General features: G+C 42.6%; 3 protein-coding genes across 3 annotated transcripts; 2 read left to right on the forward strand and 1 right to left on the reverse strand.

The window, feature by feature from the left end:
• Positions 1-2622: 2622 nt before the first annotated feature.
• On the forward strand, positions 2623-9163 carry unc45a (unc-45 myosin chaperone A). Its single transcript, XM_061076106.1, has 19 exons — positions 2623-2761; positions 2888-3080; positions 3769-3944; positions 4042-4131; positions 4223-4390; positions 4711-4879; positions 4977-5147; positions 5342-5513; positions 5629-5929; positions 6011-6105; positions 6273-6414; positions 6531-6671; positions 6854-6981; positions 7060-7126; positions 7231-7344; positions 7427-7542; positions 7830-7947; positions 8036-8191; positions 8309-9163. The coding sequence occupies exons 1-19, from the start codon at positions 2738-2740 to the stop codon at positions 8579-8581; spliced, it is 2814 nt and encodes a 937-aa protein (XP_060932089.1). The 5' UTR covers positions 2623-2737; the 3' UTR covers positions 8582-9163.
• A 569-nt stretch (positions 9164-9732) lies between these two features.
• LOC133009326 (RCC1 domain-containing protein 1-like) lies at positions 9733-12103 on the forward strand. Its single transcript, XM_061076800.1, has 8 exons — positions 9733-9964; positions 10096-10311; positions 10403-10568; positions 10667-10788; positions 10884-10988; positions 11407-11577; positions 11664-11693; positions 11816-12103. The coding sequence occupies exons 1-8, from the start codon at positions 9772-9774 to the stop codon at positions 11971-11973; spliced, it is 1161 nt and encodes a 386-aa protein (XP_060932783.1). The 5' UTR covers positions 9733-9771; the 3' UTR covers positions 11974-12103.
• A 38-nt stretch (positions 12104-12141) lies between these two features.
• On the reverse strand, positions 12142-14556 carry LOC133008914 (calcium and integrin-binding protein 1-like). The gene is made up of 7 exons (XM_061076293.1): positions 14394-14556; positions 13941-13975; positions 13729-13828; positions 13404-13557; positions 13199-13317; positions 12453-12541; positions 12142-12352 (listed from the first exon to the last, which is right to left on the reverse strand). The coding sequence occupies exons 1-7, from the start codon at positions 14442-14444 to the stop codon at positions 12331-12333; spliced, it is 570 nt and encodes a 189-aa protein (XP_060932276.1). The 5' UTR covers positions 14445-14556; the 3' UTR covers positions 12142-12330.
• Between the last annotated feature and the right edge of the window lie 192 nt (positions 14557-14748).

A 14748-nucleotide genomic window follows, 5' to 3' on the forward strand; every position in this document is an offset into this window, starting at 1 on the left:
GCTCCGGGCTGACAGATCAACTGAACTAGCTGCTAGCACCACCGATATGAGCAGGGTGCCGCAAAGCATCATGGGAGGCAAGGAGCTGCACATCGGTTTGTGATTGGTCCACGGCCGCAGAGCCTTTTTAAATAAATGCTCCAACCTGTCATTTCTCTCTACAATGAAACCCAGTTTATCATCTCATACACACGATGTGATCTCAACCAGTCATGGGTGGCGTCTCAGTTTATATACGCACATTGCATATTTTATCAATAGATTTATTTGTTATATATATTTTACAGACACAAGATATGCACCAGGAGTGGACGCTGCCTCCTTAAAGGGATAGTTCATACAAAAAGTATAATTCCCTCATTATATATTCACCACCATGCCGATGGATGTGAGTAGGCGGGGGTAAACAGCGTCGCAGCCAAATGCAATTCAAATGAAGTAAATGGGGACCGATTCTTCAAACGTAGAAAAAAAAATTGATAATAGTTGTATGAATAGCTGGGAAACAGTGTCTGGAAAATGAATTGCAATATGTAGTTGTCTGTTCTTTTCCAAAGCAGAATTACCAGTGTTACTTTGTTTGTATGAAAAGTGCTACACAGATAAAATCGGATTAATCTGCTCTGATATATTAAAGGTCCAAAAAGCTAAAGTACAACAATTAGATAACACCAGACATGACCTATGTCCTGTAAGGCCACTTCACTACACATGTCCCCAATGAACACAAAATAAATGAATAATATAAGCCACACAGAATAACTTGATTTAAAATTAGTTCAACAACTGCTAACAAGCTTCCCAAAAGCAACTAAAAAGGCTCATAAGCAGGATTATGGATTAATAATAAACCATTTGAAATCGGGGACTTTCTCATTAATGTTGTCTCCTTTGTCTGGAGTGAGAGGGAAACTGGGGGTTCCAGAGAAGAATAACTGAGATCCACTTTTGTCACCATGTAACTCGTAATGCTTCAGGCTTTTACTCGCTGCCTCCCTGTCTGAGTCACTTGCTTGTAGAAAGAAAGGCTCAAGCTTTGCAGCCTGTTTTGCCACCGACACATAAACACCAGTGACCTGACTGTGTAGCAACCACTGCAGGTAAATGACACCTGAGAAGCCGGGTGTGGAAAGTGTAATGACGCATTGAAGGTGAGTCACATTGTTCTTTTTACAGATGGTTATAGGAAAGATGACTGTGTTTATGGAAACAGGAGATTAACATTTCCATGATAAATTGGCAGATTGTGTGGGGAATAACAGGAACAGATGGGTTTGGTTTTGCTGTGGTCAGAGGAGACTGATGACTTTTGATAGAATCAACAAAATTATTCCAATTAGCTTTTTTTGCTGCAAAAAGGTTCACCAGAAATGACAGAATCATGTCCTGCATTGTAAAATAAGAGTTCCAATAAGAAACCGATGTTAACACAGCTGCTTTTGTTTTTTATTACAGACTGGGGCTCTTCTCTCTGGGTGCCCGGTGCTGTCACTAAGCCTCGTGGATCTCCTGTGGATCTGTTATGTATGAGGTCTCACAGCAAGCCCAGCCCTCAGGAGACACAGCACATATCGGCCATCCATACTGGGTATTCTTCTCAAGGTATAAAGCTGCTGTGGTAATGTGAGCATCTTACCAGGTTAAGCAGAGCATGGGGCCTGAAGGGAAGCACCTAGTCTCCAGAGCAACCAAGGACACAAAACAATGGTGTCTGACTGTCCTGTTAAACGAGAGTCCCCATGGGACCTATGTGGGAAATACCAAACCAGGACACTTTCTTTAGCAGTGCATGGGAAACAGCCTCTAGGTGGTAGTGCATGGTTTAAAAGGCATGTGTGTGTGTGTTAACATACAATATTTATTTACAATCTTATATATATTGTATTGTCAAAAAGTTTGCCTTAAAAAGTGACAGACATTACAGCATCATCACTCATAAATGCACAATGTTGATGAACAGGCATTGTATTTGACATTATATTGGTGATAGGCAGGTTGATATTAAAAAGCGAATCGACAAGCAAAGAACCAGAGAACAAAGAACAGACAAATTTGCAACAAACTTACATATATATATATATAAAAGATAAACTCACACAAACTGGCAACATCTATATTTCTAAAAGTATTGGTTGCAGCCATGTGGTGACAGGTGATTTACTTTAGCTTTTTCTCTTTATTTCAAATACTCAAGACGTACTTAAAATATACATATAATGAATTATTTGCCAAGGTTTAACCCACTGTACACAAAGTATTTAAACCACACTTAACATTAAAATATAATGGGATACACATGTTTATTCGTTGCAGATGTATGCTGGTATTAAAGTGTGTTCGTGTGTGTGTGTGTGTGTGTGTGTGTATGTGCGTGTGTGTGTGTGTGTGTGTGTGTGTGTGTGTGTGTGTGTGTGTGTGTCTGTCTGTGTATGTCTGTGCGTGTGCGTGTGTGCGTGTGTTTGTGTGTGACCTGAGAAGAAAAACAAAGAAGAAGTGACCAAATACAGCAGAGACATTCACACAGATGCTCTGCTGCTCTCTTCCTTATATGGTAACGGAGCGTGAGGCAGGGGGCGGGGCTGGTGCGTTTACGTCCTCGACGTGCTCCGGACACCCGGAAGCTTCGCCAGCTGTAACATGTCTGACTGAAGTTTGCTGTGTTTGTGTCCATCAGAGCAAAATTAAACCACTTATTCTCCATCTCAGGTGAAGCTGTGTTGTGTGTGGCGCCTCCATTATGAGTGTGATCGAAACAGAACAGGTAAGGGAGCGATCAGTCAGCTGCTTTGTCGTTTTAGCTTCGCATGTTTCCTCCAAATCCTCATGCTGGAGAAGTTTCCTGTCCTCCTGAGAGAGACTGTTGCTGACTTGTCTCCCTTGTGTCCAGGGGCCCGTCGCCCTTAAGGAGGAGGGGAACGCTCTCTTCAAGGCCGGGGACGTGAAGGGAGCTGTCCGCTGCTACACCCGAGCCCTGAAGCTGAGTGACAGCCCGGCGGAAAGAGCTGTGCTGCACCGCAACCGATCCGCCTGCTACCTCAAGCTGGAGGACCACAGCAAGGCAGAGGCTGATGCATCCAAAGGTGGGACACGTACCTGAAGGGGACACTGTGCAGGTCTTTAGATTAGAAGAGTGCGAAGGGACGGTGGAGCTAAGCCTGCAGCAAAGCCCACTTTTACCTGGTTTCAGCATCTACCCATCAGATTGTTTCTTTGCTAAGGTTTGGTCTGTGCCACATTAACATCCTGAGGTAGTGTTGCACATATAATAAGCAGAGGTAGTCATGATAATGCACATTTCTCTATATAACAATTTACAACTTTGTCTACAACAAACTATCTTTTCTGTGAGAAAGTACTCAAAACAACTGTGTATAATTGATGGAGTATTATGTATATAGGTTTTCTTATACAAAATATTCATGACTTGCTCATATTAAATATTAAACTAAAAGAATCCTTGAGAGGTGACAGATATTTTACCTCACACTTTTTCATGGTGATCTCCACTTTCTATACGTCAAGTTTCCAGTGATTTTACTGTAGAATTGTGGCGAAGTTTGCTACTTTTTCATCATGGCACTCATAACTTGCTCATATTAAATATCATTTCAAATATTACTTAGTATTTCGACTGGCGTGACCAGGTTTTCACAATTTGTTTTGGCAGTATCTGAGGCATTTCCGATGCTGGTATCAGAACACCTCACTAGTTAAAGATTTGTGGATGGACACAATTACATAGAATATCACGTTTGCCTCTCTTTTCAGCTCTCGATACTGACCCGGGTGATGTGAAAGCCCGGTTCCGGAGAGCTCAGGCTTTTCAGAAACTCAGTCGGTTTGACCAGGCCTTTCTGGATGCTCAGAGGTGTGCTCAGCTTGAGCCCAAAAACAAAGCCTTCCAGGATCTGCTCAGACAGCTTGGAGCACAAATCCACCAGAAGGTGATATGACATTTTTAATGAAGTGGATGAAGGATTGTGGAGTTCTTGTATTTGGAGGAGCAGCTCCTGATTGATGTCTTTTCTCTTAATCCTGTAGTCGAGAGAGCTAAATTCCACAGATGCACGAGTGCAGCAGATGTTCTCCCTCCTTTTAGATGCCTCCGCGAAAGACTCCGATCGCCAGAAGGTAAGAATGGCTCATAAGGCAGAGTCCTAATTAATTTCTCTACTTCTCTCTAAAAGTGTTTAAATTCGTCTTCTTTTATCTTCAATTTCAGGCTGCTCAGAACCTGGTGGTGTTATCTCGAGAAGATGCTGGAGCTGAGCAGATCTTCCGTAATGATGGCGTGAAGCTGATTCAGAAACTGCTTGTGTCAAAGCAGGAGGAGGTGGTCCTTTCAGCTCTGAGGACTCTGGTTGGTTTGTGCACTGGCCATCAGTCCAGAGTAAGTAAAATTATGTCTTCTCGAAATATTTTCGCAGGGATGTGATCCTGTATTTTATTCCTTAAAGCACAGATAAAACACGAGATATATTCATGAAGATACCCTTCTTATTTGTATTATTGTTTCTTTACATATTCCTACATTGTCGTTTCTTTTCATGGTTGATCTGCTTTGGAGCAACTTATCAGCAGATGTTCACATATATATATATATATATACCTAGGTTCCTGTCTGTCAGGAGATCCTATCCACCGTGCTAATAACACACATTCAATTTCTTTGCTGTTCTTCGGTGCTGAATTCTGTTGTTCTATCTCCAGACTATGGCGATTGTGAATGAGCTGGGAATGGAGCAGCTGTGCACAGTAATGGGATCAGGGGCCTCCACTGTGTCTCTGGCCGCCTGCCACCTGCTGCAGGTGATGTTTGAGGCTTTAACAGAGGGCATGAACAGAGAGATCAGGGGGAAAGATGAAGCCATACTCCCTGGTGAGTTTGGACTTGAATCGTGTTTATATTCATGTTTGTGTTTATTAGCTTTCTGTCCTGTGCTTTCAAATGCAATTGACTTTGTGATTTGACACAGAACCCTCCAAGGAGCTACGCTCAATGTTGAAGCATCTATTGGGAATGCTTCCAGCACCTAATGTGTCAGGACCAGGCAGAGACAGCGCCATCAACCTCTTGGTCAAACAAGTACCCCGCAAGTCTTTGAAAAACCCTGACAACTCCCTCACACTATGGGTGATAGACCAGGGTATGAAACACACACTCATTAAATAAAATAATCCTTTCACCCTTGTGCTTTTTCAGTAGAATTGCAGTAAGAAGGAGTAGTGATGAGTAATGGAAATTTGGCCTTGGCTCAGCTATCCAAGCCCTTGACATTCGGTCACCAGTTTTTTCTGGCATTGCTGCAGCTAGATTAATGACGTCCTTGTCCTCCTACAGGACTTAAGAAGATCCTGGAGGTGGCTGGGACAGTTGCTGAGCTCGCAGAAGGACCACCTCTCACAGACAACTCCCACATGAGCTGCTCCGTCCTGCTCAGCAAACTCTACGATGACCTACAGAGTGACAAGGAGAGGGAGAACTTCAACAAACTATGTGAAGAATATGTTCAGTGAGTTAACCAGTGAAGCCTGCCATTAAAAAAATTATACGAACACCAAAAATCCCATTGGCCCAAAAATTGCAATCTATGAATGACTTTCCTCCTCTGATAATTTTCTGGGTAGGCAGTACTTCAGCCGACCCGGCCTGGAAGCCAAGTTGCGAGCCATCCAGACAGTGTCGGTGCTTCTCCAAGGGCCGAGCGACGTGGGTAACAGAACTCTGGAGATGTCAGGATTGATGGACGCAGTGATTTCTCTGTGTGCCTCCAAAGATGTAATACACCAGCAAGTAGCAGTGGAGTCTGTTATACATGCTGCAGGCAAGGCCAAGAGAGCCTCCTTTATCACAACCAACGGAGTGGCACTTCTGAAGGACCTCTACAAGAAGAGCGAGAATGACAGGATACGTGTGAGAGCCCTTGTGGTAAGTCCCCCAAGGAGATGGATTTGAGATCTTCTTTCATGAAATATAAAAGTTAACGCTTTCATGTGGCCTATTCCACAGGGTTTGTGCAAACTTGGATCAGCAGGAGGGACTGATTTCAGTATGAAGCAGTTTGCAGAGGGATCCACACTGAAACTTGCTAAGCAGTGCAGGAAGTATGTACTGTATGTTTACGTTGAATAATGAAACTGGGTTAAGATTCTGAGAAGTGTGTCATGCGTTTGTGTGCATTGTTGAATTACAAGACAAAAAACAAGGAATGGATTCTTTCGTTTTGGAATAAGAAGCAAGCTGCATCTCTCTCTCTCTCTCTCTCTGTTAGGTGGCTGTGTAATGAGTCTCTGCCCCCCACCTCCCGCCGGTGGTCTGTAGAAGGCCTCGCCTACCTCACCTTTGATGCTGATGTGAAGGAAGACTTTGTGGAAGACAAGAGCGCTTTGCTGGCCATGTTTGAACTGGCAAAGGTTAGCTACTTGTGATGCATGCACTGTAAAATGCATTCTTAAAGACTGACTCCTCTTTGAAAAGGGGTATTTTTGTGATATTTGTGGCAACCATGTTTTTCTGTATGTTTCAACAGTCAGAGGATAAGACGGTGCTCTTTGCTGTGGGCTCCACATTAGTGAATTGCACCAACAGCTACGAAGTGGAGAAGCCGGATCCTCAGATGGTGGAGCTGGCCAAGTATGCCAAGCAGCATGTGCCTGAGGAGCACCCCAAGGTGCTGCTGACATACTCTCTTTTTGTAGATGTAGATTTAACATTACACAGTGTTCCTTCAGTGCTGCACAGTAGCTCTACTGCTCAAACTTCAACCTCTTTCCTTAGCTTTTCTTAAAATGTATGTTACCTGCAAATTTTTTAACGTTTGTACCTGAACCTTTTTGTCTGTTCACGTGTTAGGATGCACCTGCCTATGTGGAGAAAAGGATGGGGAAGCTGTTGGAGTCTGGCGTAGTATCTGCGCTGGTGTGTATGGTTAAACAGGAGAGTCCAGCCCTCACTGAGGCTTGTAGAGAGTGCATCGCCAGGTAGGAAAATGGCAGTGTGTCTGTTTTTTGCTCACTGTTCTCTCTGCAGAACTGTCTTAATGCCGTTTTTCACGACAGGGTGTTCTTGGCTTTGGTGGAACGACAGGAAGACAGAGGCACAGTGGTGGCGCAGGGTGGAGGAAAGGTAGAGGCACCATGATAGATTTACGTTAGTTGATCCTAAGCATTTACCTGAATACTTTGCTATTGGAGTTTTATATGACGAAGTTTGTCTGTTTTCTCACTCAGGCTCTGATTCCACTGGCAACTGACAACACAGGTTTAGGGAAAATCAAAGCGGCACAAGCCCTGGCAAAAATAACCATCACATCTAACCCACAAATTGCCTTTCCAGGAGAAAGGGTAAGGATAAATATTTATTGGTCTCTTAAATGATAAATGTAAAATGTCTTTGTTAAACCATTGTTCTTTACAATATTTGTAGATCTATGAGGTGATACGACCACTTGCCAGTCTCCTAAACCTTGAATGCACCCTGCTGCAGAACTTTGAGTCACTCATGGCTCTCACCAACCTGGCCGGCATCAGCGATAGACTCAGGTTGGCCACTAGGGGGAAGTCTCTCCAAAGAATACATGTACAAAACAAGTCAGCTAAAGTAGGAGCATGATAACAGAATTATTAGCAAATCCAAATTTCATATGAATTATTTTTCTACAATGTATGAAAAAAAAGGTACATATTTATGCTAATTCGACGTTTAAACACACTTGATCATAGTTTGTCTTATACAGTTAAAATTCTATAAAAAGACTTCTGACATCACAAATGCACATTATTGCTTGGAGTAGTATCTGCCTGTATTGATAACTTATATTGTTCCACAGACAAAAGATCATAAAAGAAAAGGCTGTGCAAAAAGTTGAAGGCTTTATGTTTGAAGAGCACGAGCTGGTCCGAGCCTCTGCCACAGAGTGCATGTGTAATTTGGTTTTAAGCACAGAGGTAAGACGCATTATATTGAAAATACATTAATGGCACAAATTTAATAACATGTGAAGCTAACAGCAATGGGTATTTGGTGTGTCCTCAGGTGCAGAAGATGTACCTGGCAACAGGGAACGATCGCCTGAAGCTGCTGGTGCTCTACAGCGGCGAGGAGGACGAGAGGCTGCGGAAAGCTGCTGCAGGAACCCTGGCCATGCTGACCGCTGAGCAGCCTGAGCTCTGTGCCCGCATCCCTGGAACAGTAAGTACACCACTGCAGCAGTTCACTGCCCCAATACTTAAATCAAGTCAAAACCGTCACATACTACAAAAGCTAAATTTTTATTTTTTGGCTCACATTACTTCCTGTCGTTCTCAGACAACCCACTGGCTTGAGATCATACAGGCGCTGCTGCTCAGTGATATATCCGACCTCCGTCATCGTGGAGCGGTCATCGTTCAGAACATGATGCAGGCGGAGAAGAGCCTGGCTGAGACACTCATGGAGAGTGAGGCTCTGGAGATCCTGACTGTCCTGGCAAAGGGAGGAGAAGGCATACCGGAGCCCATTATAAAGGTCGCTCAGAACTGTCTTGACAAAGCTATGGAGTACGGCATCATCAGAAGCAGGGAGGGGCGGGAAAAGAACTGAACTCTGAAAACACTGCTGCTGTGTGTGGATGTGCCTTGAGAGGTACAGTATGTGGGACCAGTGAAGTCATCTTCACTTTTGCAGGAGATCAGTTATTTGTTTGGAATAGATAAAGGCTCATCTGAAAGTTCGCATTTGTCTAAAGGCAATAATGAATTTATTTAAAATCATTTATTGGATAAAAAACAGACATATTATAATGTGACTATTTTCTATTACACATGAGCTTTGACTGCCGTTTGACATTATTACTTTCGCACTGATTGTATCCATCATCATGACAAGTACAATCATGCACTTCCAGCGATCATGCAAAGTCAACTTGAAAAACAACGGAAGTGTAATTTTATACATTCTTTACTTAAGATTGTAATTTTATACCTGTGTAATTGTTATTCCACAAATATTCTCTGTCTTTTTATTTCACATTGTTCACACTACTTTACTGTTTTTTTTTGTAATTATGTTTGACCTATAAAGACCAAAACATTTCATTTGTATAATTCACCTAATTGTGTAAAGTGTTTTCATTTGTAATTCACTACATTCCCACAACTTTAACTGTGTTCAATAAATTCACATCTGTACCTGAAGAATATTGTCACCTCTTCTCTTTGTTGCCACTTCCAAAGCATGAATGTTTAATTGACTGTCTATAAAATATATGTATATAGAATATGATATATTTAATTATACTCCAGTGGCTTGAGTCAGGTTATTCTGCATGTTTATTCAATTTTATTTTATTTATATAGCACTAAATCACAACATAAAGCATCTCATTGCAATTTATATAGTAAAACATATTCCCTTTAGTGGACATTTGCCTGGACCAGGTTGGGGTGAGCAAAGAAAAATAGGAGAGAGAGAGATGGAGCGAGAAGAGAGAAGAGGTGGGTAGAAAGGGGGAGAGATGATAGAAAGAGGGGTAGAGGGAGAGAGGGAGACAAGGAACAGTTTCTGTGAAAATAATAACAGTGACACTAAATTTAATGATGGCAGCACCAGATAATATAAGAAGTAATAATTTTTATTATAATAATTTTTGTTATTGTTATAATTCTAATGTAGATCCATCAAGCAGATCTTCACATCAGTGCGCATGCGCTGTGCGTCGCCGCGCAGCGCCACCTTCCACGCGGTTCAAACTTCCGGCAGTTTCCCCTAATAAACAAACGGAGGTGTTTTCAATGCGGTGGTTCGGATTTGGATTCAACGCGTTTGGACAAATTTGTGATCGCGGCAGATTGAGCGAAGCAGCCGGAAGCGACGTCACTGAGGAGGTCAAAGTGCTCCGTCCAACTGAGCTCGAGTCCTGCTGCTGCTCCAAGATCAGTGGAGTCAGGGCGAGCTGGAGCCGAAGAGCCACTGTGCACGAAGATGGTGAGACTGACAGAGACACTGAAACAGAGGAACTGTCACAGAGGAACTGACACAGGAAGCCTAACAACACTCTTAATATGGTTGTTAACTCCAAATATTGCTCTGTGTGTGTGTCTGTGTGGGTGTGTTAGGTGACAGCTGTGTGTGTGTGGCAGGGTTCGATGCAGCCTCCTCCTCTCAGTCCTGTGGTGTTTCGCTGAGCCTCGGCTGTAAAGATGCTTCCATCAGCGAACAGCACCTGACCCTTGCTTTCCCAGACAGGATCGAGTCCTGGGACCTGCAGAGGAAAGACCAGACTCCATCATGGAGCACGGAAACAAACACCCAATCGGAGAGCAGCTCTGGTTGTGTGTATTTTAATATCTCGTACATAAACAGGTTTATCACTAGACCTGTCAGAGGCTCAACAGTAAACATCTGGCTGCTTTCTTACTCCAGGTCCACTCCTGAATCTCCCATTGGTCCCTGGTGGTTACATGGCAACCAAACCTCCTCTCTTCCGCTCCCTGTCCCCTCACCTGAAAGCAAAGAGTCTGGCTCTGGGAGGAGATCATGCCGTCCTCCTCTGTGCCTCCGGAGCCGTGTTCACCTGGGGACTGGGCAGGTAGAGCCAACACTCACATACACATCTTTATTTACAGCTGCAATTGCACCCTTCTGAAAATCTTGATGTTTGGTGCATGTTTGTGCTTGATTTAAAAGTCACGGTCAGCTGGGACATGGAGGCCTCACCTCCGAGGAGGAGCCCAGGGCAGTGGAGGCCCTCTGGGGGATGACCATGAGCACTGTTGCTGCAGGAGGCTGGCACTCTGTCGCCATTAGTGGTACATGCTCTAAAAAAAAAGATGTTGGCAGTGAAAAGGGTTACGACCCCTTCAACTTAGGAAAGAAAAAACCTCTGATGACCTTTGCTTCACAGATGGCGGTGACCTTTATTTGTGGGGCTGGAATGAGAGCGGCCAGATTGGACTTCCATCTCGAGGTCTGAGGAAAACGATGCAGCAGCAGAGTAGCCAACAAGCAGGTCTGTCCGTCTCCTTCAGGAATGTGTTGTAAAGTTTCACTCCAAAACACATTCCGCTTATATTTCTTCTTGCCTGAAGTGATGTCTATCAATCCAAAGATGTTCACCCTCTGCTGAGGTTCACTTTGAAGCTCTGAACAATAAGACAACAAATATTTGACCTGGTGGATATATTATATTTCATAAACTAAATTACATCAAGCATAACTTTACTGTGGAGAGCTACAGCTGATATCTCACTCCCCCACAGTCTGTTTAAATTAAAGCATGTCAGGTATAGGTATTGCAAAGGCTTTAGCATTCATGGGTTAACCACCGCTATGACTCTAATATAACGTCCTGTTCAGTACTTTGCCTGTTTGCCACAAGCGTGATATTGTCATGGTAATAGCCGGGTTTCATTGACTGTATTGAACAGGAGCTTTGTGCCAAGACGCTGATGTGAAGAGTGGTGAAGATCCACAGGAGGGAGAGAAACACGAGGACGTGTTCATATCGATCCAGGCTTTCCCGGCTCTGCTGGACGTCACCCCGTCTTGTGAAATCAGGACAGTCAGCTGCGGCTCCCGTCACACAGCTGCAGTGACGAGTAAGGACTCTTGTGACAGCCTGTGTATTATATATTGATTTGCATTTCTTGATAAGTCATATTAATCTCAGATTTTCTCATTTCAGCCACAGGTGACCTCTACACTTGGGGCTGGGGTAGGTTTGAATTCTGAACCTGACCCATGAATACATTGTATTGTCTGTGAAACTGATTTTTCTTCAAGGCTGCTGCAATGTTAACTGACCCCTGACCCTCTCTCCTTCTTTTACCATTTTAGGAGAATACGGTCAACTTGGACATCAGACTTTAATCAGTTCCGATGAGCCCCATCGTGTGGAGTTCTTCAGGGAGCAGCAGATGCGTGTGGTTGATGTGGTGTGTGGGACGTGGAACACTTTTGCTGCTGTTCTAAAGGAGGAAGTCCCAAGCCCTTAAAATTACAAAGGAATCTCCCTCATAAACGTGGGCAGTGGAAAACAGTGGACTTTGGACAACATATCGGGAAGTGTAGGCTCTCACATGACAAACCTTAAGCCTTGAGATTAAATATATTTTGTAATACAAACGTGTTGTTTGTTTGTTTGTATAAAAACACGTTGGTAATTCTGTACTTTTGGTAAATGTTTTTAATTATTTACAGGTATTTAAAAAATCTGCTTTTTAATTTCAAAAACAATACATAAAAACAGTTAAGGCAATAAAATCGAGAGGTGAATATAATTTAAGGCAAATATTAAATTGTTGTAATAAGAAGGAAAGGGGATATGCATCTCCGCAGCCCTCTAGAGGTCTTCACAGCACAATCTTGAAAGAGCTGTGGAGAAATCAAAATGTTAGGTTACAGTAAAAGAGGGAAACAAATTGGGTTAAATAACGTAAGTAACAATAATTAATAGTTTGATTTGCTTTCTTACCTGACAAAATCTGGTGATCTTGAAATCACATGCTGAAACTCGGAGAGGTTCACAGTTCCGTCCTTGTCAATGTCTGACTCTTCAAGGATCTGAAAAAGGGAAGAAACTGTATCCACTGTCTTCACCCTTCATTTAAAATAGCTATTACACATTTCAATTCAAGCAACTTCATCAATCCCACAGGGGTCAGTCATTTGGAACAGCTCGTAGAAACAAAACATACAAAGAGGTACAGATAAGTTTGAAAAAAATGAATGAGTTAAAGATAAGCTACGAAAAAGGCAATGGTTTAAAAAATCGATACGTACTGTTTAAAAACATGATTGCAGAAGGGATAAAGATCTAGAGAAGCAGTTGTTTTTCCAAACAGGATAAACGTAACGACATCCTCATGGTAACAAGGAAACCTCACTAGAACATGTTCAGAAGACAATACACTCTGTGCTTTCCTAATGATTTGCTGATGACAAAAGGAATTTTCTTTTCTTTACTTCATTTCACCTTGGTGACCTTAGAGCAGTTGTTAACAACAGGCTGTCTCATCTTTAACTATGAGACTGTGAAACCACCAGAAGATGAAAGAGAAACACAGGAGATGCCCACTACAGAGAACAACAGGGCTGGCAGAGAAGGACTCTAGTTTGCAGAGCAGTAAAAATATTTCGCCTCCCACGTTTCACGATAGCCTCGGTGTTCATATCAAATTTAATGCGGTCATCAAAGAGGAGACGCCTCAGTGAACTCACATTGCTGATGAGCTGTCTCATTTCCTCTGAGGTCAGTCTTGTGTCATCGGTCTCCCCGGTCAGACAGTTAACCAGCTTCTCCAGATCACCACAATCAAGGGTTCCATCATCGTCAAAGTCTAAAACAATGTATCAATAAACTTATTACAACGTTTTCATAACCTTACATCAATAACCAGCTATGTGTTTTAATTTAGTTATTTACCAAATATACGGAAGGCGTAGTGGGATTTGATCTCCAGTGTAGCAGAGTCACTGAAGGCACTCAAAAGATCCAGAAAATCTTCAAAGGTGAGGCTTCCATTTTTGATATCAGACGTTGAGAAGACATGGCAGATTCTGTTCCTGAAAGGGTTGGACTGGGACAGGAACAAGTACAAGGGACAGTGTGGTTTATGAGCACTTCGGCGTTTTCTTCCAGAACACACAAAAGTGCAACACAACCCTGGTTAAACGGCGAAAACGAAGTCAAGAAGAAGTCCACACAACATCCATAAATCCTCTTTTTAACCCCTTGAAAGTGTTTTTACCTTGAGTTCTGGCAAAGCAAGGATCCTCTCCATCGGGACCCTGGTGTTTTGAAGGTCTCTCTCATCTTTAGAGAGCAGTTCAGAGAATCTCTTGTGAGCTCTGATTATGAGAAGAAGGGCAATATTTAAGAATGTATGGCAACCAGCACTGATAGATTGATGGACATGATTTGTTATTGTTGGTAACACGTTGCACGAAGCTGCTCACTCACAGGAGGATTTCTTGTTTTGTCAGGAATGTCAGTTCCTGTGAGGAAAATGATTAACAGAATGAAAGCAGTCACATATTAACCTCAAACACCTGTCACTTACAGGTCAATACTTTCATGAGTATGATTTCCTATATCCTGTTTATATATATATATTTCCTCTATCTTCTACTGCCTGTCAATCCATGATATTAGCAACATTAGCTTCCACTGACTTAACAAGATTGATGACGAGTGCAGTCAAAGTTTTCTTTTTACTTTAAAGGAACTACAATAACTACAGACGACAAATAAATCACCTGGTGACAAGGCTTTAGTGGTTTTCTGTAGCTTCATAACATTACGCTCAGATAGTTATAACGCTGCGTGGAACAAGCAGCTCGCAGGTTTACCCAACTCGTTTTACTTCCGTGACGATATAACAGCAGTTTTAATGACGTCGCTTCGGGCACTTACTTGATATTCTGCGAGCAAGTCCTTCCCAAGTTGACTGGCCGTAGTTCCCATGGCGACTTTTTCGACCTGGACGTGTACTTTCTTTAAAAAAAAACTACTTCTAGTTGCTTTTGTATCGCTTACTTCCGGTTTCTGCTCAGCCCATTCCTCTTTCCTGTGTTCAGCTCTATGGTACAGCTACGTAACGGTCTCCACGGTGACGCAATGTCAACAACAGCTGCCTCCAACATGCGACGTGTAAACTAACACAACAAATATGAATAAACAAATTATGTCATATTCATCCCACATTATATGCTTTAACATAACATATTTTTCAGCAATGAGTGTGATCTGCAATTACTCCTAAAAAATA

Source organism: Limanda limanda, chromosome 8 (assembly GCF_963576545.1).
Source record: "Limanda limanda chromosome 8, fLimLim1.1, whole genome shotgun sequence".
Taxonomy (NCBI): Eukaryota; Metazoa; Chordata; class Actinopteri; order Pleuronectiformes; family Pleuronectidae; genus Limanda; species Limanda limanda.